This window comes from Protopterus annectens, chromosome 1.part0 (assembly GCF_019279795.1).
Source record: "Protopterus annectens isolate FY-2018-M chromosome 1.part0, PAN1.0, whole genome shotgun sequence".
NCBI lineage: Eukaryota > Metazoa > Chordata > Ceratodontiformes > Protopteridae > Protopterus > Protopterus annectens.
In genome coordinates, this window is record NC_056725.1 from 846670399 (window position 1) to 846696242 (window position 25844).

The 25844-nt window shown below is 39.4% G+C and overlaps 1 protein-coding gene across 1 annotated transcript in view; it reads left to right on the top strand.

Moving 5' to 3' along the window:
* ZUP1 (zinc finger containing ubiquitin peptidase 1) overlaps positions 1-25844 on the top strand; it is a gene marked incomplete in the record, with an annotated part of 497787 nt that overhangs the window by 63191 nt on the left and 408752 nt on the right. The window contains 2 exon segments of the mRNA XM_044063659.1: positions 17899-18144; positions 18344-18947. Coding sequence (XP_043919594.1) covers positions 18118-18144; positions 18344-18947 — 631 coding nt within the window.

The window sequence follows — 25844 nt, forward strand, 5'->3', positions numbered from 1 at the left end:
CTTGAATATACCTTCACTAAATAGCCAACCTAACTTCCTCTGTCTTACCATCATTTCTTCTCCTCTATACAAAAACATTTACAACTTAGTTTCATCATTGTTTACCTAACACTATCTTCTTTCCTTCTGCTGCTGTGTTCTTCATAACATTTTATAAGTAACTGTAACTGCATATATATAACTGTTCTACAAGTTTTATTATGAATGATTGTAATGTTAACTGTGTTTGTAATGGTTATATTTTTTGTAACTATGTTTTGGAGCTTTTCTCCCCCAGGCCTCTGCTGAAAAAGGGCTTTTGCTCAGCCAGACATTCCTGGTTAACAAATGTAAAATAAATAAATAAATAAAATACCATATATTAGCATGCATATGTCAAAAATGCGTAATCTCCGTAGTATCCCCGAAGTCTCAAAACAACCCATTAAACAAGTATAGTGGGTCCAAAAACAAAACAGTGCAAGAAACTTCTCTTTTTGGAAGATTTTTAGTCTATATATCTCTAGTTAATCACTGTATATTAATCAGATCAGACAATGGTAGTAGAAGTATCGAACTTAAACTCGTCTTAAGTAAAAATAAATAAATAAATAATAAAAATATATAATTGTACAGAATTACTAAGTATTCGAAAGTAATCCAAGCAAGTCAGGCAGTTTGTTTCCAGTCAAAACTCCTTTATTAAGTACACAGACAAGCGATCCAAGTAAAACAAAAAGTAGAGTAATAGTTTCCACACAAGCTTTCTAAAAAAAAATATATACATGTGTGTGTGTGTGTGTATATATATATGTGTGTGTGTATGTATATATATATATATATATATGTGTGTGTGTGTGTGTGTGTGTATATGTATATATATATATATATATATATATATATATATATATATATATATATATATATATATATATATATATATACTTTTTATCAGGCAAGAGAGTGGTTTATTGTGCTGTAAAACAAAGTGTTATTTGGTTTGTTTGTGTCTTTCGGCTTTTCCCGGTTAGGGGTCGCCACAGCGGAACTCCGGTCCACTAATGATTGGCAGTAGATTTTTACATACTTGCTTGCCGGGCCTAACGCACAACCTTCAACGAAGGAACGCCCATTCACACATGTCGCTACACAGAAGACGCTCTGAGAATCGAACAGGCAACGTCTAACTGTGAGGCGACAACGCTACCACAGCACCAAAGTGTTATTGGTACACATGTTAAATTCACATCCCTTCCCCCATCAGTGTGACCTTCAAGCTAGTCCTGCCCTACTTTAGTAGCTGTCATAATAATATAACCCTTATGTACTTCAAATAAAATTTATAATGATGTGGTACAGCTGCTAAGTAGGGCAGGACCAGCTCGAAGGTCACACTGATTGGGGGAAGGGATGTGAATTTAACATGTGTACCAATAACACTTTGTTTTACAGCACAATAAACCACTCCCTTACCTGATAAAAAGTATATATATATTTAGAATGCTTGTGAGGAAATTATTACTCTATTTTTGTTTTACTTCAAACAACTTCCATCATTAGGCATCACACTACATCTCCAAACATGTACATAGTTCCAGGCCTGTTTAGACCCTCCCACACTGATTATTACCACCATAAATTACAGTCACTTAAATCCAAAGCATGTACATCACAAAAACATTGTATAATTTCCCATAAAATTAACAAACACTACCTACACTTACTAAACAAACTAGCCTCCTGTTGTGACGTACACCCATCCCTGGTCCAAATAATCTAGCAAACCTAGACCCTGATCCCCTTACTCATCTCGCCCACAGACATAAGGGCTCTTCCCTCCTATTAAATCTTAGTGTAAGAAGTATCTTAAAGTTCACGAACTCCATGCCCTACTAACTGACTACAAACTAGAGTTTGTATTGGTGACTAAAACCTGGCTAAAACCAGAAATCTATAACAACACCAGGTTATAACATATATGCAGGGACATAATAGGCAAAAGGGGGGGGTGGAGGGGTAGCAATACTATTTCAGGATCATCTCAGCCTAGAACAACTCGACACCAATGTTCCAGGCACAGAAAAAGCAGAGGTCATCCTTACAAGGCTAAAACTAAATCTCAGTAAATATATAAATATTATAGGCTGCTTTTGTCCACCAGGTAACATTACTGGTATGGAAAACCTACTAGACTGGATCTGTAACTCCCTATCTCAAGAAAATGTTTTACTAGGAGACTTCAATATAGACTGGCATAACTGCTCTGGCCAGACCCCATCCACCCACATTAACCTCCGGGGATTTATCCAGCTTATCTCATCCCCCACTAGAACTGACAAAACATCCAGTCCGACAGTCCATCCTGGACTGCATTCTCATATTTAACCCTTCACTTGCATCTCTAGCAGGCTGTCTACCCAACAGCCTTAGAGATCATCAGGTTACCTTCCTCCTAAGAAAAAGAACCCACCAAATTAAACAGACAACGTTTAGAGTGGTCAGAAACAAAAACAACTTAAAACCAGAAGACTTTGTAAAATGTTGCAGTTGGAAACCACTAAAACTACTTTCTATAGATGAGACACTCCACTGCTTTAACGCAACCTTCCTACAAATATTAGACCACCATGCCCCCACAAGAACTATTAGGAAAAAGCGAAGTATGCTCCATGGCTAACTAAAACAACTAAATCCATCCTCAAAGACAGGGAAAAAGCTTGGATACAGTTCCATAAAAACAGATCCCAGTCAACAAAACTACTTAGGGGATCCAGTATCTGACTGCTTGGGATGACATGACTGACAGACCTCAATGCTTTGCCAGAGTGCCTGCATTTGTCACCCCTGGGCTTGCCACACCTATAGTGCCTTTTTTAGGTGGTGTTCCAAAGACCAAATTACCACTGTAACAGCTATAAATAAATGCAATCTGAGGGTCATGCTGCCCAATGCTAGAAGTCTAAATCTCAAGATGCGCTCGCTCAAAGCACTCCTGAAAATGGAGAACATCGACATTTGTGCTGTAACAGAGACCTGGTTTAAAGCAACAGAAAGCACCCCTGCACTACCAGGCTATAACTCATGCCACATCTTTCGGCCCCGAAACATGGACCATAGCTCCAAAGGCAGTGGTGTCTCCATATTCATAAAGGATGTCCACATCTCCAGACTAGTAGCCCAGCATAACGCATCTGAGACTCTCACTTCACTTTCCTAAGCACCCTGGAATTTATCAAGGTCCAACCCAACACTCTCATACAACTTCAACTATCCCTCCATCAACTGGGAAAGCTACTCAAGCACCAGTAAACTGGTCCAACACTTCCTGGAATTCATCAGTTTCAGTGCCCTGGACCAGCTCATTTCTGACCCCCACTAGAGGAAGCAACATCCTTGACCTGGTTATTACTAATATGGGTGACCGTTGCGCTACACCAGTAGTCAATCCATCCCTGGTTAGATCTGACCATAAACTAATCACCATGGAAATCCACATCTCACCCCCCCCCCAAAGGTAACCACCTTGAAAAACTTCTCCAAACGTGACTTTGGGCTCCTAAAAACAGAGGTGGCTAATTTTGGAAAATAGCTGCATGACTGCCGAATCATACACCAGTGCACTGTATAAACATGTACATAAATGCATGGAACTAGCCATACCCAACAGAATCAAAATGCTCTCCTCCAAAAAAAAGGAAGCCAATCTGGTGGTCCCTTGCCATTAATAAACTCAACAACAGAAGGAAGAAACTGTTGCAGAAAAAGGTGAAGTCCCAAGACTGGAAGAACTCCCTTATTAGTCTCAAAAAAAGAGAACCCTCATCAAATCCTCTAAAGCCAGATATGAAGGCAGAATTGCGGCAGACACTAAAAACAATCACAAAGCCTTCTAAAGTTTATATCAAGAACCTCCACGGCAATACCCAGATTTGCTCTGAGTTGCTGCACAATGGTACCCCCTATATTGAGCCAACAGATATTGCCAACATACTGGCCGACAGATTCAGTACCAACTTTACCCCTCTCTCCCCCACTAAAGGACCAATCACAATACCGGAAGAATGCCAGGCACCTAGCATTACTGCAGCACAGGTTTAAGCTGCATTGTCCAAAGCCAAGACTACACCTTCCATGGGGCCTGACTGTGTTCTACATGAACTACAGGGCAAACTGGCACCACATCTGTGTTCCCTGTTCAGTCACAGCCTCACCTCAGGCTTTGTCCCTACCAAATGGCACATTGCTACAGTCATCCCTCTCCATAAAGGGGGAGCAACTACAGACCCTGGGGATTATCGCCCCATTAGCCTGATGAGTCTGATATGTAAAGCTATAGAGCACATCATGATGGACCTGATTAACAAAGATATAGGAAATCTCCACACTCTAGACCCCACGCAGTTTGGCTTTGTGAAAGGGAGATCATGCCTGCTCAACCTGGTTGACTTCTTTGAGTCCGTCACCAGGGCTGTGGATCTGGCCAAGGTCTTTGATACCATTCCCCTTGGGAATTATTGATAAACTCACCAAACTAGCCATCAACCCCTATATCACTAGGTGGGCTGCAAATTGGCTCGCAGAACACACAGTATGAAAGTAGTAGACTCCAAGTCAGACTGCCGACCAGTCACAAGTGAAGTCCTACAAGGATTGGTCATGGGTCCTCTCGTTTGGCATCTACTTCTCAGAAGTCCAGGCCAACACAAAGGGACTCTAGCTGACGAAGTCTGCAGATGACTGCAAGCTAGAAGCCATTATTAACTCCCCAAATGATGCAGACATCCTACAGAAAACCCTCACTGAGACCAGTGACTGGTGTTGAAATCATGGCCTTAAGCATAATGCCAAAAAATGTGTAGTCATCCCATTTAGTAAAAATTAATTTCCCAATAATTACCACATTGATGGGAGCCCACTGAACATTGAAGGCGTTATCAGAGATCTGGGGACACACGTTGACAGCAACCTCACCTTCAACCACCGCATTGCCACTGTGGTCAGAAAGTCCTTCTATGTGGCACATCTCATTACCAAGGGTTTTGCATCCAGGAAGAAAGAGGTCATTGTCTCTCTCTACTCTTCCCTCATTGGACCAGTTATGGGAGTATAATGCCCCATTTGTCATGTACCTCACTAGACACCTGCTACAGCTGAAGAGACCACAGAAGTACCTCACGAAGAGGATCCTAGGCATTAAACACATGTCCTACACAGATGGAATCGAAAGACTCCAGATGTTCTCCATCTCATATCGCTATTTAGAGGTGATCTTTGCTTTACTTACAAAGCCATGTCTGACCCAGCTCTGTTTAGAAATGCTACATCTAAAGAAATCCCAATCCCACCACACCACATGCTCCAGAGACCTCAACCTCATTACCACAATCAACAGAACATGCTGGAGAGGGACAGGTTCATCACCCAGAGACTGCCCATGCTGTGAAATAGATTTCCCATACATATCGAGCAGAACACCTCGCTGTCCCTCTTCAAGAGAAATCTTGATGAGTGGATGGGTACTAGAAAGTTCACCCCGAGGATCACTGTAGTGGCTGTACTTGATAGAGGCACTGGGAACTGACGTCGGATGGCACAATGCCAGGGCACTATGCGCTAGCTTGTAAAGGCTCCAGGGCCATTATCCTGGAACACACACACATGAACCTATGAACAACCCCCCAAAATTTCGGGCCTCTGTACATTCTATACTACAGCCAGGTAAATCTGCTACCCCCTACAACAGTTAACAACCATGATAATTTCCCCACGCAGTTCAATAAATATTTCACTGAAACTGTTCAAGCCCCAGCTGAAACCCAAGGAAACTGTTTCTGTCCTGACGTACCATCCATTGAAAATAGCAGTACTATTCAAAATAATATCCCTCAATTTACTCTGCACCCAGTATCAACCAAATCCATTTAAAAACTCCTCCACAAGCTTAAACCAATAACCCTGGCTGCTGATAATCTGCCAGCAAAATTTCTGCAGCTAGCTGCAGAGGCCATACCCTATCCTGTTACTATTGTAATTAATAGGTCAATAGCGAGACCAAAGTACCCACTATGCGGAAGATCTTCCACATAATACCACTGCATAAGGGTGGTAACTCTTTAGAATTAACTAACTACCGAGCAATTGCAATTTTATCACCTTTATCAAAAGTACCAGAAAGAGTGGTTCACACGCAACTGATGGACCACCTACTAAAAAACAACCTACTACCTGAAAATCAGCATTGCTTTAGCTTTAGACCGATCCATAGCACCACAACTGCTCTTTTATCCTTTTCCAATACAGTTAACCTCCACAGAAACAAGGGACAGCTAGTTTCTGCCATTTTTTTAGACCTGTCTAAAGCTTTCGACATAGTCAACCGTAATAGACTCCTTAATACACCATCTGTCCCAGATATCAGAACTCTCTCCATCTCATGGTTTAAAAGCTACCTATCAGGTCATCAGCAAGCAGTAAAATGGCAGCACAAACCACCCTCTCTCTTGCCTGTATCCCTAGGAGTCCTCAGGGCTCCATACTTGGTCCTCTCCTCTTCTAACTGTTCACCAATCAGCTATCATCCTCCACACTCAATACCTCAGTAGTACAATATGCTGATGATAACACCCTCATATGCACAGCCCACACACTACATTACCTTCAATCCATAACCCAAAAATCCTTCTCGCTAGCAGAAACGTGGTTTACTAACTCCCAGCTTATCCTAAATCCTAATAAAACAAAACTTCTTTTCAGTCCCCTCCTCTATATGGCAGCTTCTCCATCATATCCAATAACAAAACCTTGATTACCCCTACTTCCCACACCACAAACTATTAGGTGTAGAAATGGATAGCAACCTGAGATTCGACATTCACATAACGCAAACCATCAAGAAGGTGCATAAAAAACTCGGCCTCCTCTACCGCAACAAGCAGTTTCTTACTAAACCAACCAAAGCCACCATAGCCAGGACACATCTATTATCTACTCTCCTCTATGCATCCCCAGTACTAACCAACCTCCGCAAAACTGACCTAAACAATCTTGAATCTTGTTATAACAAGGTTGCTAAATTTGCTACCAAAACCCCACATAGGACCAATCACTACATAGCTGTCAAACAACTTGAATGGCTTGAGCTACCACAGCAACTGTTACTCAGTCAGCTCTCGTTAGAACACAAGCTATATTACTACCCAATGAAAACCTCAGCACTCCAGAATATAATTGCTCTTTATACCACAAAAATAATTTTAAGATCTAGTACCCAAAACCACCTAGACGTCATCTAACACAACAATGAGGCAGGGAAGTCTCTCTCTTCAGCCATTCCGTTTCCAAAGCTTGGAATGCTTTTCCTTGCAACCCAACCTCCATTACTTCCTCCACTCAATTCAAATAGCTACTCAGCACATTATATGAATACCTGGCTATGCATCTGTGACTCCTCAGGGTAAATGATAACTGAACAACCTAATACCTATCTAGTCTAAATAGCTATGCAATCCATCTACCACACTGGGAAAGTATTCTTATCTGGGTGTGTTTGTTGTAATGAATGCATATTTTTTAGTATGCACTGTGGGGAAACTCAGTAGAAAAATATACCACTATTATATTTACTAGCTGTGAGCGAACTCTCTCTCATCTTTTTGTTATGTTATCTTAGGCCATTACTGTGTATTAGCATACACACACAAACAATGTATTAACATTACCTCATTTTGTTCTGTTATATTATGCCATTCACTATCTGTTACTAGATATCCAGTGTGTAAATGTTGTTTGATTCATCCTTTTTGATTTGTTTTATGTATTTTATATGTATTGCGATATATTTTTTGGCTGGAGCTTTCTTCCCGGGCTCTAGCTGAAAATAGACCTGTGTCCAATCTGACTTTCCCAGTAAACAAATGTAATATAAATAAAAATAAATGAAGTAAAACTGAGTGTGTTAAAGCCATTACACACTAATCTAAAACACACATTACTTATAGTAGTAACTTTTAAAATAAAATGTAAATTTATGATGCTGCAACCAAAAATATATAAATTCCTTGCTGTTACATAGTGTCATAACTTTCTCCTGGAACTATTCAAAACACTTGCTATGCATCCACAGCAGACAATCAGATGCAGAAGTCACATACTTATTAATACTGGGTTTATCATATGAACTCCTTATCAGTCGTCAAATGCATTGCTCATCTCCAAGTTAGGAGGATGTATATGTTCGCATTTCAAATAATCTAAGATCACTAAGTTATGAGCATCATGTGTGTAACAAATATATTGTGAATTTTGCTGATCATAAAATTTTTTTACTGAACGCCGTTACCAAAATGGACTCTTTCCACATTACAACATTACGTTATTAGTATGTTATGCACCCAATTTCCTATATACAATCAAATAAAATCTTCAGATCACTAGAACATAACAAAGTAATGGTCTTCAGACCTAGATTACCTAGAAAATAGGGCTCTCTGAAATGCTGTGTCTCCATAACTTGTTTACCTTAAGACACTGAAATGTCACGAGAATGCACTCAAATCATCTAGAGGTTATCCGTTACTATACCAATCCTAATCTAACTTTCAAGAGTGAATAACAATGCAAAAAACAAATGAAACTAATCATTGCTAGCTCCCTTCCAAATATTAAGTGTACGCTGAACACCGTATCAGAATGGACTGTCACAAATCCAATATGTTATGCACCCGATTCCCTAAGTGAAGTCAAGTAAAGTCATAGAATCACTAAAACTTAACAAAATATTAGTCTTTAGACCTAAATTACCCAGAAAAGACTCTCTAAACACCATATCAACCATTATTTTATCTTAAAACACTGAGATCTCACAAGAATATACTCATGTCATCTAAAAGTTATTGGTTGCTATGACAATACTATTCTGAGTCGTAGAAGTAAATAAAAACAGTGTTAAAAAACAAACTAATCCTTAACCGCCTACCAAAAATCAAGCTATTTATGTAAACTTCAATGAACACAGTTTTTCCATGTAAATTCCCCACTCAACAGCAACATAAAAAATATGATGCTTTCCATTGCAATCCACATTTAATCCCTCTACATAATCTAGTAAGTTCATCATGCCACAGCAAATCGGTGGTCTTAAAACTTAAAACATTCCAAGATATGGAGTATATTAAAACCAATGCTCTATTGTCTTCATATGCCTCTGGAGCACTATTTTCTCACAAGATTGTACTTGCGACAAGCAGATATAAAGGTAATACTGATCTAACATCAACTAAACTATTTTATATATGACCTTGGGACACAGGTGGACAGTAGTCTCTCCTTTGATCATCACATCGCCACAGTGGTCAGGAAATCCTTCTACGTGGCTCATCTCATCACAAAAGGATTCTCATCCAGAAAAAAAGAGGTCATTGTTCCCCTGTACTCATCACTCATTAGACCCATTATAGAGTACAACGCTCCTTTTGGTATGTACCTCACAAGACATCTACAACAACTGGAAAGGTCACAGAAATACCTCACAAAGAGGATTACTGGCCTCAAACAGATGCCCTATGCAGATCGTCTCAAAAAACTACAGCTTTACTCCATCGCATATCACCTACTCGGGGGCAATCTCTGCCTAACATACAAAGCTATGTCAAACCCAGAACTGTTGGGCATCCTCCACTTAAAGAAATCCCAATCCCTCCGAGCTACACGCTCTAGGGACCTAAACCTTGTCACCACAATAAACAGAACATGCTGGAGGGATAGATTCCTGTCCCAGAGACTTTCCATACTCTGGAACAGACTACCTATCTATGTCAAACAGAGCTCCTCATTAGCACTCTTCAGGAAAAATCTTGATGATTGGATGGGAAATTCACCCCAGGGATCACTTCTGTGGCTCTGCTCAACAGGGGCACAGGAAAATAATTTTCTTGGGTGGCGAAAGCCAGGGTACATTTTTTGGCTAGGCTTATATAGGCCCTAGGGCCAATAGCCTAGTACCTACCCATGAACCTATATATATATATATATATATATATATATATATATATATATATATATATATATATATATAAAAAACAGTTAATGTTGAAACATAGAAAACCATACAAAACTACAAACAAAAAATAAAAAAATGACATCCCACTAAATAATAGGACAATGCAATAAAAAATGTAAATGAATAAATCTAAACATATACATGAACTAAGCTCAGTCAGTTACTGTAACTGACTAGGCTCGGCACGCAAACATATAAATGTCCTACTCAAACTGTCTAAATGCAAAATACTAACAATAAGCTAAACAAAAATATGCATAAAAACCTATGCGCATTATTGAACAAACAGATGAATTTGTACATACTAATCAAAAAAACAAACATTAAACAAGTCCATAAGACTAAACTAAATCTAAATAAATCACTGAACATCCATAAAACACCATTAATGTACTATCTCTCAAAAAAGGCTTAAGGGATTAAAGTTTCATTCAAACCCTGCATCTTCTCTGCTTGTAGAAGTACTATCCATTTTTGTTCAGTTTTCTCCAGCACATTTCTACTGTCTCCCATTCTTACAGTAGAGGATATAACCTGAAGTGTAAGAAATCAGAAATTGTGTGTATTTCCCTCATCCTAAAATGTGTTTAGCTATAGCACTCCTGGTATCCCCCAATACTACTATAATATATATATGTTCTCTTATTCTGTCCCAAAGGGCTCTGGTAGTCAACATATATAACATTTCTGGCACTGATTATACTGGGCCAAATAAATCACATTGCTAGTGGAACAATCTGCAAAATGCCAAAAAACATATCTCTCTCTAGTCGTAGGATGTATAAAGTTGTTCTTATTAGCAGCATATTTATATAAATTGCAGTGTCTGCAACCAAAAGTCCCTTCTCGAACAAATCTATTCTGATTGTTCTATGGCATAAATGTCTTTGCAATGATTTCAAATTCCTGTAGGTGATCTTTAGTTTAAACCCTACCACTTTCTTGATGGTATCATCCACTGCCAATATGTGCCAGTTCTTATGAATAACATCTGTTATATTTTTATTATCTGAAGTAAAAGGAATACATAGTCTGCAATCTCTATTGGGGGCAAACCATGCCTATCAAGATCCATCCTACTCCCTTTGGAGAAGTAAAGTTTACCCCTACCTTTTCTCTCCAAACAAACCACCAGAAACTGAGTGTCTCTCTCAGTTTTACAATAACCTCTACTCATAAACTCCTGCTTCAAAATATTCACCTGTTGAGTTAAAATGTTATTACTAGTAAGCCTTGAAATGTGTAAAGCTTGCCCCTTCAAAACATTTCTAAAGACATAATTCGGATGCATACTATTCCTCATTAATAAACTGTTCCTTTTACAGCTCTCACTAAAAATTTGAGTGTTTAAGGCGGTACCATCTCTTGTTAATTTTACATCCAAAAACTTAATGACCTCTCTTGATATATGTGAAGTAAATTTTAGAAATGAAGTGCTGTTATTCAAGTACTCAATAAAACCTTCTACTTCTTCCATAGAACCCTACCAGATGCAAAATATATCATCCACAAACCTATTGTAATACAAAATATGTTCACTGTACATGGTGTTAGCCTTTAACACCATGTTCTCCCAGTGTGCCATAACAATGTTGGCATACAAATTGGCAAAAAGGGTGCCCATAGCAGCCCCATAAAGTTGGATTTAATATTTAGCATCATGTTCGTAAGAACTATATCCATTAACATACATAAGGTCTGTTGCTGCTCAGGAATTCCCTCATGTATTGAACCCCAAAATCATTGGTAATACAAGTTAATAGCGAGCATACAGCCAGCATAACCAAAAAAATCCGACTCAATGGAGTTGTTTCTAATGGCTCAAACAGAGTTACCAAAAAATGCTGTGTATTTCTTAAGATGGTGGGTAACCCCAACAATATAGGATGCAAGATCTTTTCTAAATAAATTGATATAGGCTCAGTGAGCCATCTTTGCCCCACTGCAATAGGCCTATATGGCGGATCTACTAAAAATTTATGGCTCTTTGGAAGGCCTTTGATCAGGGGTATTAAGGATTTTCTCTACCATAAAAAAATCATATAGCTCTTTACTGATGTACCTACAAGAAAAGCTATCAAAAAGTTCAAAATGAACATTACTTATCAACTTTTGAATGTCTAATAAACTAATATGTTTGTATGTGGTAGCAACAGACAGCATTTCAAGCATTTTATTTATGTAATCTTGTTGATTAACTACAGCAATGGCACCACCCTTATCAGAGGGGCAAATTGTTATATGTTCATCTTATCAAAAAAAGTTGTGTAGTAAAAGATGTCACTATAACCAATCAGTAAATGCAGGTATCCTGTGCTAAAAGCAAGAGAACAAAAGGTCTGCTGTTTCTGAATACTGAAGTTTATTGCCTTTTACAGTTTACACTTCAAAGTTCATTTATATTCTTTATAGCTCCTTGTACTATAAGAAGCACAGCACAGGTTTAGTTTCTCAATATGTTTTTCTGAAGAAGTTCAGTACACCTAATAAAGAATGAAAGCGCTAAATAATTGTTTTGACTTGTACTGTCTCAGGGAAGTGAAGAAGTTTTTTATTTTTATGTTTTCTTTTGTTCTTTAGTCTTTTTGTCATTTTTTGTAAGTTTTTTTGTGTATATATATATATATATATATATATATATATATATATATGTGTGTGTGTGTGTGTGTGTGTGTGTGTATATATATATATATATATATATATATATATAAAATGTGTGTGTGTATATGTAATATATACGTAATTAATTTATTTATTGATCGTGTCTCCTTGTTCATAGCTGAGCCATACATATGCTGTGAAACCATAATATTTACGCTTTGAAGTAAGAATCTGTAAACAATGTAGGAAACCATTTGTACAAGTTCAATTTAAGATGCAAATACCCATTTGATTTAGGCTATATATGTGTGGTCTTCTTTCATTTGCTGTTTATTTAGTATCAAGTTAAATTGTACAGAAAGCTTAACAAGTTGTACAACAAACATGTAAACTGTATAAGTAGACTGAAGCAGAACAGTACATTGTACAGTATGTAAATTGTTGAAACCAGCACTTGATGAAGGTAGCACCCAGTTGTGTCATTAATCATTTTTATAATGATTGAGACTTAAGTTGGTTAAGAGCAGTAGTAATATATGGCACCATAGTTAATAGGCTAATAACTGTGTATGCAAGGAATTGATGACTTAAGGGTGTGATGTCTATATTTACAAATCGCCTCATTCCTTTAGGTGTTGTGTAAAAGTTTCACTCTATTAAGTTAAATTTTCTGCTTTTTTAATTCTGAGTGACACCACTGACCAAATTGTAGGGACTAAAACTAAAAAAAAAAAAAAATTGTGTCCTTTTTGGGACTTTGGATAAGAATACATAATTGTCAGTAGTTACTTCACGGCTTAAGCGCAGTGCATAGGAACTTTCCAGGGACAGCAGTCTAAAAGCTAAGGCTCAACTATACTGCAAGTGTGATTTGTCAGTTTATTCCTTAATAAGCAGGTAAGCTGTGTTTTAACAGTGCAAATAGTGATGCTTCCCTTTTGGAACTAGTTCCATGTGCCTTCACATTTTGTTTGTTCATGTTATTTATTGCATTTTGCTGATGGGTAAAAGTTTGCAAATATTTGTAATCTTGGTCTGCAGATTGTGGAGGTGAATGCAGCCAGGAGGAGACCATATTCATGTTGAAGGAGGACTGCTGTTGAAGTTGCTGCTTTTTTTTTTCTCTCCACTTTTTTTGTTCCCTGCAGCGGACCAGTTCCTCTCCTCATTCAGTTGCTCTAACAAACCCACCTTAGTCTCCTATTGGGTATACTTCAGCCACATCTGAGGCTGGTGAGGAGATCGAATACCCTGGTGCAGCATCATATCGCTGCTGAGGAATGCTTTTTCCTGCACTAACCCAGTACATCACCCCAAGGGTGGGACTTGCAGTGGGCGGAAACACTGATTTGCTCCTCACCTCTGCAACAGGTTGATGTCAGCAGGACAACCCAGCCATCCTCAGTACCACCTTTATGTCTATTTCACAGGTCTCCATTAGGGAAATTGGCTACATTAATTTGACCTGTGCATACTCCCATCCCTTCCTGCCCAGGATGTGCATTCTCAATCTAGCCCTGCCAGCATCTCAAAGACCACAGCTGCTAACCCAGCTTTTTTGGGCATTAGTGAGGGTTTTTTCCCTCTATGCCACAGTGCTGGCTGCTGCTCTTGTTTTGGAGAATAATGGCATTGATATTTTCTAGGCCAGGTTTTCTTGCTTTATTTATTCTACTGTTGAGATATTTGTGAGACTTAAATGCAAATGTAGGTGATCAGGATGTAATCTTACGTATTTGAATGTAGGTATTCTTTCTTTCCATGGAAGACCTTCCTGAATATGTTGTGTGCTAGCCTACAGGCACCCTTACTGTCTTTTCATGTAGCATACATTTTATTTGTTGATATTAATTACAAGGTATTTAGTGTGTTTTGTTTACTTTGCAAGTCCTGTTTGACAAGGGAACTACTCCGCAAAGAGCAGGGCATTTACTTTAAAATGTCTACATCATACTGTAATAATGAAAACTGAAAATTAGGTAGTCTCTCGGACTGAGCAAGATTAGTTATTATGTATATTCATTTGGAGGGTGCCTATTGTCCACTTCTCCTTTCTGTCACACATAGAACCTTATACACAAAATGAAGTGACTAGCATGTCCAGTCTACCAAATAAGGAAGATAGACTATCCATAGCAGTTTAATGTTCTAATTCCCAGATTAGAATACATTTTCCACAAGCACTCACATCCTACAAAAGGCAGCAAACAAAATATTGGTTCCTCAGAGAAAGAAGAGCCTCCTTGCTGTTCAACACCCTCACCTATAAACTAGCAAATGAATAATACTGCCCCCCACTTGATCAAATTCTACACTTTAGAAGCTTCAGAACTCCAGCTTGCTCCATCAAGAGCACAGATCATTCTCCTTGTCACCCCCTTCCCAATGGTCAAGCATTACGAAAAGATTGTTCTCAGAACTTGTACTGGGGTATTGAAATAAGCTAACCCTCTTAGACTTCAAGAAATCCCTGAAGAAACCTGCTAAATAGAAGAATTAACGCCACTGCTTTATTAACCACAATTAATCCACTTTCTGTGGCCCACCTCCTCTGCTTCAATAAACATAGGTCCATGCCCACTATAATATTTTAGTCAAAGCAGATGTTTTAAAATTACAATTCTTCTTACCTCTCCTACACATTTGTCCACCCTCCAGCGTATAAGTTTATATTTTAACTGAATTTTCTGCCCTTATGCATCACAATCCAACCTCCCTCATAGCCTTTTATGATGTGCCCTTGCCTGTTTCCTTGTCTCTTTCTTTTTCTATTTTTATTTCAGATTTCCCAGCCATACCTGTGCCCTACTATAGCTCACCCTTCTATCCATTACTGCTCTTCCCTGTATTTGTTGTTTGTATGCATCAAATAGACTTATTGTACACCATAGCTAGTACAACATAGTTGTTATTGACTTCACATTAAGCATTGATATGTGTTTAATTCCATTTGTTTTACATACTTGTTTTACTTATGTAAAGGCTTGTGAATGATTTCTTATATAATATCACATTGTTTCTTTTTTTGCTGCAGGATCGGGTCGTACCTGAAAAGGGTCTTCTGACTAGTGTGCCTACCTGGTTAACAATTTAAATAATAAATAAAAACTACACTGATGGACTGTAAGGGTTGCATGAGTGATGATGTCAGTGGTTCTTGTTTGGTCTTCAGAGATGAAGCCATAAAGTCCTTATAGTTTCTGTTAGTGTACACTTTATCCTTTAGCCCCAATGTAGCAGCTGTACCTACTGTCTGATCTGAACTCGTGGTGTTTTTCATTTAGTGCTTTATAATTGTTTAGGTATTCCTGTAATTTTTATACCACCGTTTTCTTATGTAATTTGGTTAGGAGAAGATTGACATTTGCCTTAGTATGCTGGAACTGTAAGTAATCTAGTTTCTTAGAGAGAAATTGTTAATTTTATTTGTTTTATTTCATTTTATTAATTTATTTACTCACTCACTCTTTGTTGAACAGGTAAGTCCCACAAGGTCAGTTTCCTGTTTTCAGGGGAAACTGTAAGTGTATTTCATTCTGACTAGGAGAAGATTGCCCAGGGCATGAGGAACTTCCTTAGCTCTTTTTTTGACAAGTGCCATGTGATCTTTTACATGAATCTGAGCTACTACTAACTGAAGCAGGACGTTGAATGAAACATTAAATCAAAGGACAATGGACTTAGGTCTACAGCACCCCTTTACGTTCCACTGCAGTGTAGGTACTGGGAAAGTAATCCATGTACCTTTTGTGGGAAAAGAACCTACAGCCTGTTCATCCTCCAGCACCAACAGCAAACATGCAACACTTGGATGCTGAAAACACCAAAACTGTGGGATTGTTTGATATGTAATAACTTTGTAAGTAATTTGTGAATAAGATTCCTAGCTATTGTTAAGTAGAGTGAGATTCTACAATGAATCTTAATTGTGAAGATAAAAAGATCGTTTATGTTAAACTGTGCTGTTGTAATGGTAGGAGACACATGAACTTGTAGAATCAATTTGTGTATCTAAAGCATGTCTGTTCAAAAATACTCATCTTGGTGTGTGTAACACCAGTTTGAATGATTTCTATGGGACAAATCTTTACGTACAATTAAACCTATACTGTCTTTCATTGTGACAAGGTAACTCCAAGAAGGTACGTCTTTTATGCCTGAAGTAAGTTTAGCCATTTCCAAACTGATCCATGCAGAGTCTTAACCTACTTCAAGAATGCAATGGAAAAGGCTGTTGCATCCTGTAAATGCACAAGCGACCCTGAAATCACATGAAAAGGGCAGTGACACCTTATACCAAACAGTGTAAGCAGTATATGTAGTCAAGGAGAGCAGTGGGCTTGGATAAGAAAGTACTGAATAGAATCCTGTCCTAAGCATCTGGCATCCTGGGACAGATCAACAGAATGGCGCAGTGGTGCAGTAGTTGCATTGTCGCCTTACAGCAAGCAGTTCTGTTTGGTTCTCGGTTGGGACGCCTTCTGCGTGGAGTCTGCATGTCCTCCCTACGTCTGTGGGGGTTTCCCCCATGTGATCTGGTTTCCTCTCACATTACAAAGACATACATCTGGAGTGTTTCTCACAGATCCTCCCCTGAAAATTGGCTTTGTTCCAAGTCTGACTTTCCCAGTAAACAAATGCTAAATAATAACATAAGTAAACTGTATGATCCTTTGCCTGGTTGTAATAACTGCTGGAAGAGACTGTCCCAAAGAAGGGGAATGCAGTTGCATGCTGTCATTGACTATAGCTCTGCTGTTTTGGGGAAGGAACTCTTGCTGCATTAAGATGCTGTTCCAATGCCTTTATGCATTTTCTTATGTTGTATCTTTACTGTTTTCAGTTGATTGTATGTAGTTTAAGGTACATGTAGTGTGTCACAGTTAACAGGTATTGCACTAATGTCACCATAACTTAAAGTGCTTCATTAAAACAATTACAAACTGAGTGTGGTAATCATGTTTTTACGGGGGGCATGCACAAACTTATGCTACAGAGGCAGCAGCAGGAGAGTGGGTTTACCTTTGTACAGGGAGGTATTTAGCTGTTGAACACCAGGTTGTATGACTTTTCCATCACACTGTTAGTAATTGTGTTGTTCTGTTGCTGCAAGTCTTTCCCTTGAAGATCTACTGTTGAGCTTAACGCTCTACAGAACTCTATCTTCTCATGTTTGCTTCAGACAGTTAGACTTTGCATAAATTATTAAGTCATTAAAATGACTTCTTAAATGTTGTATACCTCTTATCTTTACAAATCAGACTGTTACTGGTGGGAAGTACTACTGCTGCAGCCTGCAGTAAGATTTGATGATGTGGGATTCTCCCAAGAACTTTGTGATGTGGATAATCAAACGCACCTGCCACACACCATTATGACCTACTCTGCAGTGCTGTGACCTTGGAGTTATATTTCATTTGAGGTGTGAAGGGGGGAATCTTCCCTTTCATGGGTATGATGCCAATAGCCCCCAAATATAGATGGCTTTCAGTCACCAGAAAAGTTTGGTAAGTAACATTTTCTTATTGTTTGTCTAATTTTACTGTAGGTGGGGCCATAATTTAACATGCTGTTCTTTAAAATGATTTGTGTTGGGAATTTTAAATGTCAACACTATGATTTTTAATGTCATGAGTTTGAGAAACATTAGTGTGATCATGAAAATTCTGTTTATTGCACTGTAATGTTTTTTTCTGTTTTCTGTAGGAAATTCAGTTGTTCACAATGTTTGCTTGTGATATCTGTGGAGAAGATGGGCTCACCGAGCCAGAAATGAAGACACACCTTTTAATCGCCCATTTAGCGACTGAGCCTTCCTGTCCATTTTGTAGTCTGTCTGGAGTAACGTACGATGAACTGACTTTTCATGTTAATACTGCTCATGCAGAAGTAAATGGAGAACATAATGAAATGAATGAGAATTCTGGTCAGATGAATGCAAGACATGAAAAAAAATCAAACTTGAAAAATAGCATCAGCAGTCCTAAGAGCAAAGATGCTGAGACAAAGTATGAACTTCCCATTAGTCCTGCTTCCAAAAGACCATCTGCAGAACGTCAAAGCTTAGCAGCGATTGAAAATAATTATGAGAAACTGCACAGCAGGACTAAGATACATAGTGAGAAATGCATTCCTTGTCTAAATGGCAGTAATAGCCCTGATATGCATTTTAATGCTTCTGAAACGAAAATACAAGCTGTTCTTTACAGCATACCTGAATGTCCATTTTGTGGTCAAACAGGTGCATCAGAAGATCTTGAAGAGCATTTAAAACAAAAACATGCTAATCTTTTAGAAACCCCAACAAAAGGTAAGAAGTGCTTTAAATACATCGAATGACCCATACGTATATAGTTAGAGATGTAGATTTACGCTTCATTAGTTCAAATAAAATATTTGTGTCCATGTCATCTGTTATAACAGAGTCTCATAACATGTTTCCCAATAAAAGAAATATTTTATTCTTTAAATTCACATAACTTATTTTATTGTTTTTGTTTTTATATTTTGATTTGTTTTTTAGTGGGCACTGTAATTGTGTGGCTTGTTGCTATGCCTGCTTAGTTTTACAGCACCCACATTCACAGATGCTGTATTCTATAGTCCTTGTTCTAACAAGATTGATGAACATGCTTTGTGCAATATACATCTCTCCTTTCTTACCTCTTTCACTGTCTGAATTTACTTATTACATTTGTTAGAAATTGCAATTGAAAAAAAAATGAGCATCCACATTCAGGAATGCTGAGTATCCCTGTGATTATCCTATACCTTTCTGCCCTACCTGTCTCTAGGGCATACTGTTCCAAAGGAGGGTGTGAGGGGACAGTCACATAAGGTATGTGTGCAGTCTTCATTCTGCTGAGAGGTGGAGTGTTTATCAGAGCTGCATGTTTGGTAGGTATCTTAGGGGTCTCCTCTGGTGTGTAAGTGTACAATAGATTTTTTTCAGTTTTGCTCAATAGTATGCTTTTAATTCACCTAACCCTGTGTCTGCTGTATTGTTTAAAACTTCCATGCAGGACACTTTTTTAAGCTGTCCCCTTAGGCCTAATTCTAAAATCACCTTTCCTATTGATATGACCAACATGCATATTTGTCTTGAAGATGTATTACAAAAACGCGTTTCCCCTATCTCTCTTATTGACCACAAAAGGTGGTTATCAGCAGTTCAAAACAACAATGTATTGGTGTTTCTGAAAAAATTTTAAAACTGTGTAAGTGTGTTGGATGTAAATTTTCTAATGCATACAATTGTGTGTGTGTGTGTGTGTGTGTGTGTGTGTATATATTACACATTTATCACCAAAACGTAGGCTCATGGGAGATTACTAAGGTTAATGGCTTAAGAGTGCTTACAAGCCTAGCCAGTATTATCTGAATTTTACCTGATTTATGATCCCTAGGAGCTAGAGGATGGCTTAGATCTGTGTCTATGCCTTTGACTATTTTACAGAATGTCCCTGTCCATAAAGGACATAGGTGCTGCCCCAGGAGTGAATTTACGATTCCCCATCCATTTATCCAAATTGCATTTGAAGAGGGCCAGGGGAAAGTCCTTTCTTCATGTGAATAGGAAGCCTGTTCCCGAGAAGGGGTAATCTGAGGCACATATCTGTTTCTCCAGCATGTTTTGTTTGAGTTGCAGACCAGATTTCGATCCATAGATTGGGTGACACTCATGCTATTAGTCTTCTGAATGTAAAACACACTCAGTAAACATAAACAAACTGTTAAAACGAAAAAGCCAAATGATCCACAAAACCCGTAAACGAACTAGGTTTATTCCTGCACAATAAAAGTTAAGCGCTTTTCGTTGCCGCCTATACGGCAGCTTCATCAGCCTGGTCTGATGAAGTTGCCGTATAAGCGGCAACGAAAAGCGCTTAACTTTTATTGTACAGGAATAAACCTAGTTCGTTTACGGGTTTTGTGGATCGTTTGGCTTTTTGGTTTTAATAGTCTTGTGAATGTGCAATAGCTCCATCAGGGCTGGATCTGTAAGTGTCTTGTAGGTTAGGCGTAGGACACACCTTAAAAAGTCAGTAGGAGACAAGAGTATAGAAATAGGGTATTTAGTCTGTCTGTATAGGACATGTTAATACCCTGTATTTTCTTTGTGAGGAACCACTGATGTTGTTCCACCTGTTGTAAGTAGCTAGTCAAGTACATGCCAAAAGATACATTTTACTCTGTTATTGATCTGATGAGGTCAGAGTACAGTGGGACTATAACATCCCTGGAATGCATACCTGTACTTATAAGCTTTGTCACATAGAAGGACTTGCTCACCATTGTGGACACAGTGTTCAAATTTCAGGCTATCTGTCTTTCTGTGTAGCTAGATTTCTCACCTCTGAGTCCACTCTTGGGGGTGTGCTATTAATGTTGTAAATGGTATTTGACTTCCGAAAGCGTATGATTATGCTTTTTTTTTTTTTTTTTACATTTAGTTTTAGGCTGTGGCTCAGACACCAGTCATTTGTCTGAGTCAGACCATTCTGAAGGATATCTACATCACTGGGGGATTCAGTGATTACCCCCAACTTGCAGTCATCAGCAAACTTTGTAAGACAGAGGCCTTCTACATTAGCCTTGACTTCAGAGAATGTTATTCCAAACAGGAGTGGTATTAGCATTGAGCCCTGTGGTACACCACTCCACTAGTAGCTGGCCTCTTGCTGGATCTGGATTCACCCACATTAACAACGTGTCCTGTCCATGAGCCAACTGGCTGTCCATCTGGTGGCATAGGGATTTATGCCAGTTCTTGAGTGGATATTTCTGTCAGATGCCTTGGGCCAGGTCAAGGTAGGGCATTATGCACTGTTTTACCCTCCTCCATGGCTTTAGTGACTTTCTCAAAGAAGTCCACCAGATTTAGTAGGCATGACCTGCCCTTGACAGAGCTGAAATGGTTTGAGTCCAGTGTTTGGAGGTTTCCTATATCATTATTGATCAGGTCCAGGGTTATTCTTTCCATGGCCTTGCTTAAGAGACTAGTCAAACTTATGGGTTTGTAATTTCCTGGGTCAGTTGATGGTCCCCCTTTATGCAGAGATATGACTGTACCAGCTCAGAGACTGTGGTTAAATAGAGATCCATGTGGGTCTGATAGGTTCTGTTTAAAGCTATTTAAGAGGCATCCTGGTATGTCATCGGGACCCACTGAATCGATGTTTTAGCTTTAGAGAGTGTAGTGGCACCCTATTCTTTGGTGAGGAATGGTGGAGGGTATTTCTTGGGGAGTAACCACAGGTAATGGGGAGGTGAAATTTAAGCAGAATTTATCATCCAGCAGATTTGCTATATCTTCAGACTGTGTATAGGTGATGCTATCTACAGCTAATTACACACATTGTTGGGTGTTGCCCTTAAGATTGTGGACATAACTGAAAAAATGCCTTATGGTTATCCTTAGTTTGGGAGGCTATTTTTGCCTTAAAATTTGCTTTTGAAGACTTGACAAGTTCCCTGATTTACTTGTTTAGAGTAATGAGGGAGTTTCTTCTGTTGGCCACATTCTCTCTCTTACCTCTAGACAGGAGTTTCTTTTACTGTGCAACCTATTAATACCATGAGTCCACCAGAGTGACTTATTTCTATGGTTTGATCTAGGCTTATTTCAGTCTGGTAATATCATTTCTGTGCACTTGTTTTTATGGTTGTACAGGGCTATTGTGTCTTCCTCCTCATAGGTTTCTGTACATTCTGGGTTTTGTAGAGCTTTGAAACTAGCTATGCCGCCACTTGTAGTTTGCATAAGAAAAGTTCTTAAAGTTTTTGGGGTTAGGTGGTGGGGTCTAGTTTTATCTTTATTTTATGGGAGACTGTCTTGTCATCTGCTCTAACTAGTAAGGGCATCACACTTTGGGGGGGGGGGGTGCAGTGCTCTTCCATATTTGTGAGTACCAGGTATAGGATATTTGTACCCCTTGAGGGAATGCAGGCTAGCTGCTCCAGGGCATGTGCATTGACAAAGTCGAGAAATCTTTGGGGCTTAATATTAGTGGTCATGTATGCTTTCCACTTAATGGAAGGATAGTTGAAATCACCCATGGGTATGTTATTGAGCTGAATGGTGAGCGATTCAAGTAACTTCAGGTATGCTGTACGGATTTCCTAGTTCATGGTGGGGGACCTGTAACTAGCAAGAATATAATAGTGGAATTTTTCTATGGTTTGTTGGATATGAAGTAACTCAAACAGGTCATATTGTTTGACCAGTCTTGAGGTGTGCTTATCCTTTATGTAGATAGATACATCTCTGCCTTTTGCTCTTTCATGTGCAGTGAGTGCTCAAAGTATGAAAGGCATCATAGCCATGCACTGCTAAAGTGCTTTCCATGGGCATAAACCATGTTTTAGTAACTGCACAGATGTCAGCATTCTCCACAGTGAGGAGTGCTTCCAGGGAGTGCAGTTTCTTGTTGAGATTCCTAGCACTGAGCAATAATGCCTTTAGCTTATCCTGAATAGATTTTGCTCTGCTGGAAGGTTCGTCTGTGTGGCATTGCCTAAAAAAGGCACCATAGAGGTTGGTAATGTTTCAAACAGTATCCAAAAGCCTAGTGGTGACAGGTGATTGCCATTCCTGGCAAAGCAGCATGGTCCGTTAACCATGTTCTCCTAGGCTGACAAATATTGGACCCCTTTGGAATGACACCAGTAGTTAAACCAATTGTTAAAGTCAATCATTTTCTATTGGTATTGTGGTATCATCCTTTGAGACGGAAAAATGCTGCTCCATGCTAGGCTCATACCTGCTTGTGAAACGTATTCTGTGAGCTCAGTCATATCTCTCTTCATATAGTTCATTTACACCCACATGGACAATGACTGAGTCACAGTGGTGCTTGGGGTTTAGTGACCTGAGTGTTTGTGTGCTCTGGCGGAGCCTGGCCCCTGACAGGCGACTAACGATGACTTCTCCTTATCCAGTCTGGTGGGCGGTACATCAATTTGTCTCACAATGGAGTCACCTATGACCAGAATTCTGGGTTGTGGAGTGTTGCTCCTTGTGTGCTTGGAAGTTGTGACACACAATGAGATGTGGCTTTATGTGTTCTGGTGTGTGTTGTCTTGCTTGTGTACAAGCTTCATTTCTGAGGACTGTGTCTAAGTGGCCTTTGAGGTTTGGGTAAGTTACATATGAGTATCTCCTGCGTATGTGGGTCTATGTGTCTGGCCTTTTGTAAGTGCACTAGTGGTGTGTATGTGTCGTTGACAACCTGTTAGTTTTTTGTGTCTGTATGTGAGAGTCTGGCCTTCAGTGACATGGTATAGCTATAACTCTCACTATATTTGTCTGTTGCAGAATTAAGTGGTTGTCAGTGTGTGTAAAGCAGTTGCTACATTGCCTCAGGATGCCCATGTCTACCAATCTAGATGCAGATATAGCAGGAAAGAGTTTATCTATGGTTGCAGGTCCTAATGTGTGCTTTACAAGGAAAAGGAGTGGAAAGTGTTTGCAACCGAATATGGGATGGGTGTTTACTTGGTGTAACCTGCAGCTAACCTATCCAGTGATGTTGCCCATCAGTCCCTTCCAGCGTTGCTGATCCCCAAAGCTCTAGGTCTTCTGGCAGCTTCCATTCCAGTGGTCAAGTATGCCTGGTTTCACATTAGGATACTGCAGTGGATGCTGTCCACACAATTATTACACTTGGCAAACTCCCTTTCAGACATAATATGCTTAATTCAGACCTGCAGAAATCATTTAAATGGATGCCTGATTTCCCAATGTACTCGCATGTGAAGACTATCTGTAGCATTGCCACCCTCAGCAACAGTAACTACAGACTCTTCCTCATTAAAGTGGGGGACAGTTCCAGGTGGGAAAGGGGCAGTTCCAGGACTGAGTGAGATTCTCGTAGTGTTGCTGGAATTTAAGAGCTTCTTGCCTTCAGGAGTAATAGCTACACAGTCGGACAACACGTCAGTAATATATTACATCGGCAAGCAGAGAGGAACCAAACTCAACCGTCTCTGCAGGGACGCCATGAGAACATGGTGGAGGGTATTACATTCAAGTCACTTTCTGGTGGTAGTACACATACTGGGGAAAGTCAGCTGACTAGAGGACAGGCTCAGTAGGTTAATCCTGATGCATCACAAGTGGTTCCTCAATCTGTTAATGACACGAGATTTTCAGCTACTAGGGCTAGCATTGTTATGACCTGTTTGCTTCTCCTGAAACACCACATGCAGAAGCAATTTCATTCTAATTCCCCCAGGGAGCAGCAGTCAAGGGAGGGCCTAGTCTCAGTGCCCCCACCCCCGGCCTTCTCTACACCTTTCCATCTCTTACCATAATACCAAAGTTTCTACAGAAAGCTTCTACTTGCATATTGGAAATAATCCTCATTACTCCATACTGGCCCAGTCAGGTCTATTTCCCCTGCTCAGGCCTCATTGGCTCCTAGTTCCACAACTGGATCTCATGTTACACCCATCCAAAAGCCTCATCTGGACTTTCCCAATGTCAAGCTACCCACATGGTTTCTCCAATTCCACTAATGGCCAGACATACTTCTTTTTCAGAAAAGGTGGCCCACATTTTGTTTAGTTCTCAAGAACACATTTTTTCTGTTTGGGCTACCAGTCAAGGATTGGACCTTAATTCTATTTCTGTTACAGAGATGCCTGAATTTCTTTCTTCCTTATTTGTCACAGGTTCCAGTTACTCTGCCATCAAGGTTCAGTTAGTTTCTGTTTTGAGTTTTTATCCTGGTTACCAAAATATTACACTGACAAGCACATAAGCTAAGCAACACCTTTCTCAGAGGAATAGTTCTTCATTAACCACCAGTTAAAGACCTTACTTCCCCATGGGACCTTAATTTAGTCCTAGAAGCCCTAAAAAGCCTCCCTTTGAACATCTAAAGACCTAAAGTTTCTGCCTTGGAAACTTTGTTTTTGGTAGCGATTGGGCGAGTTTCCAAGGTCAGTAGTGGCACCACCTTTGTGCAAGGGGATGACGGTGGCAGTTCTCCACTCTGCTGGAATGAAGCCTGCATTTAGGCTGTGGTTAAATAGGGTGCTCAATGGTGAAGCTAGTTCTTGCTGGATATGGTGCAGAATACAGCCTGGGATACTATCCGGTCCCATGGAAGCTGTTTTGTTTGCCTTGGATAGGGCTTTTAACACTTGATCTATGGAGATGTGGGGTGCAGGACAAGTATTGGGGATGTCGAATGGGCCTTTG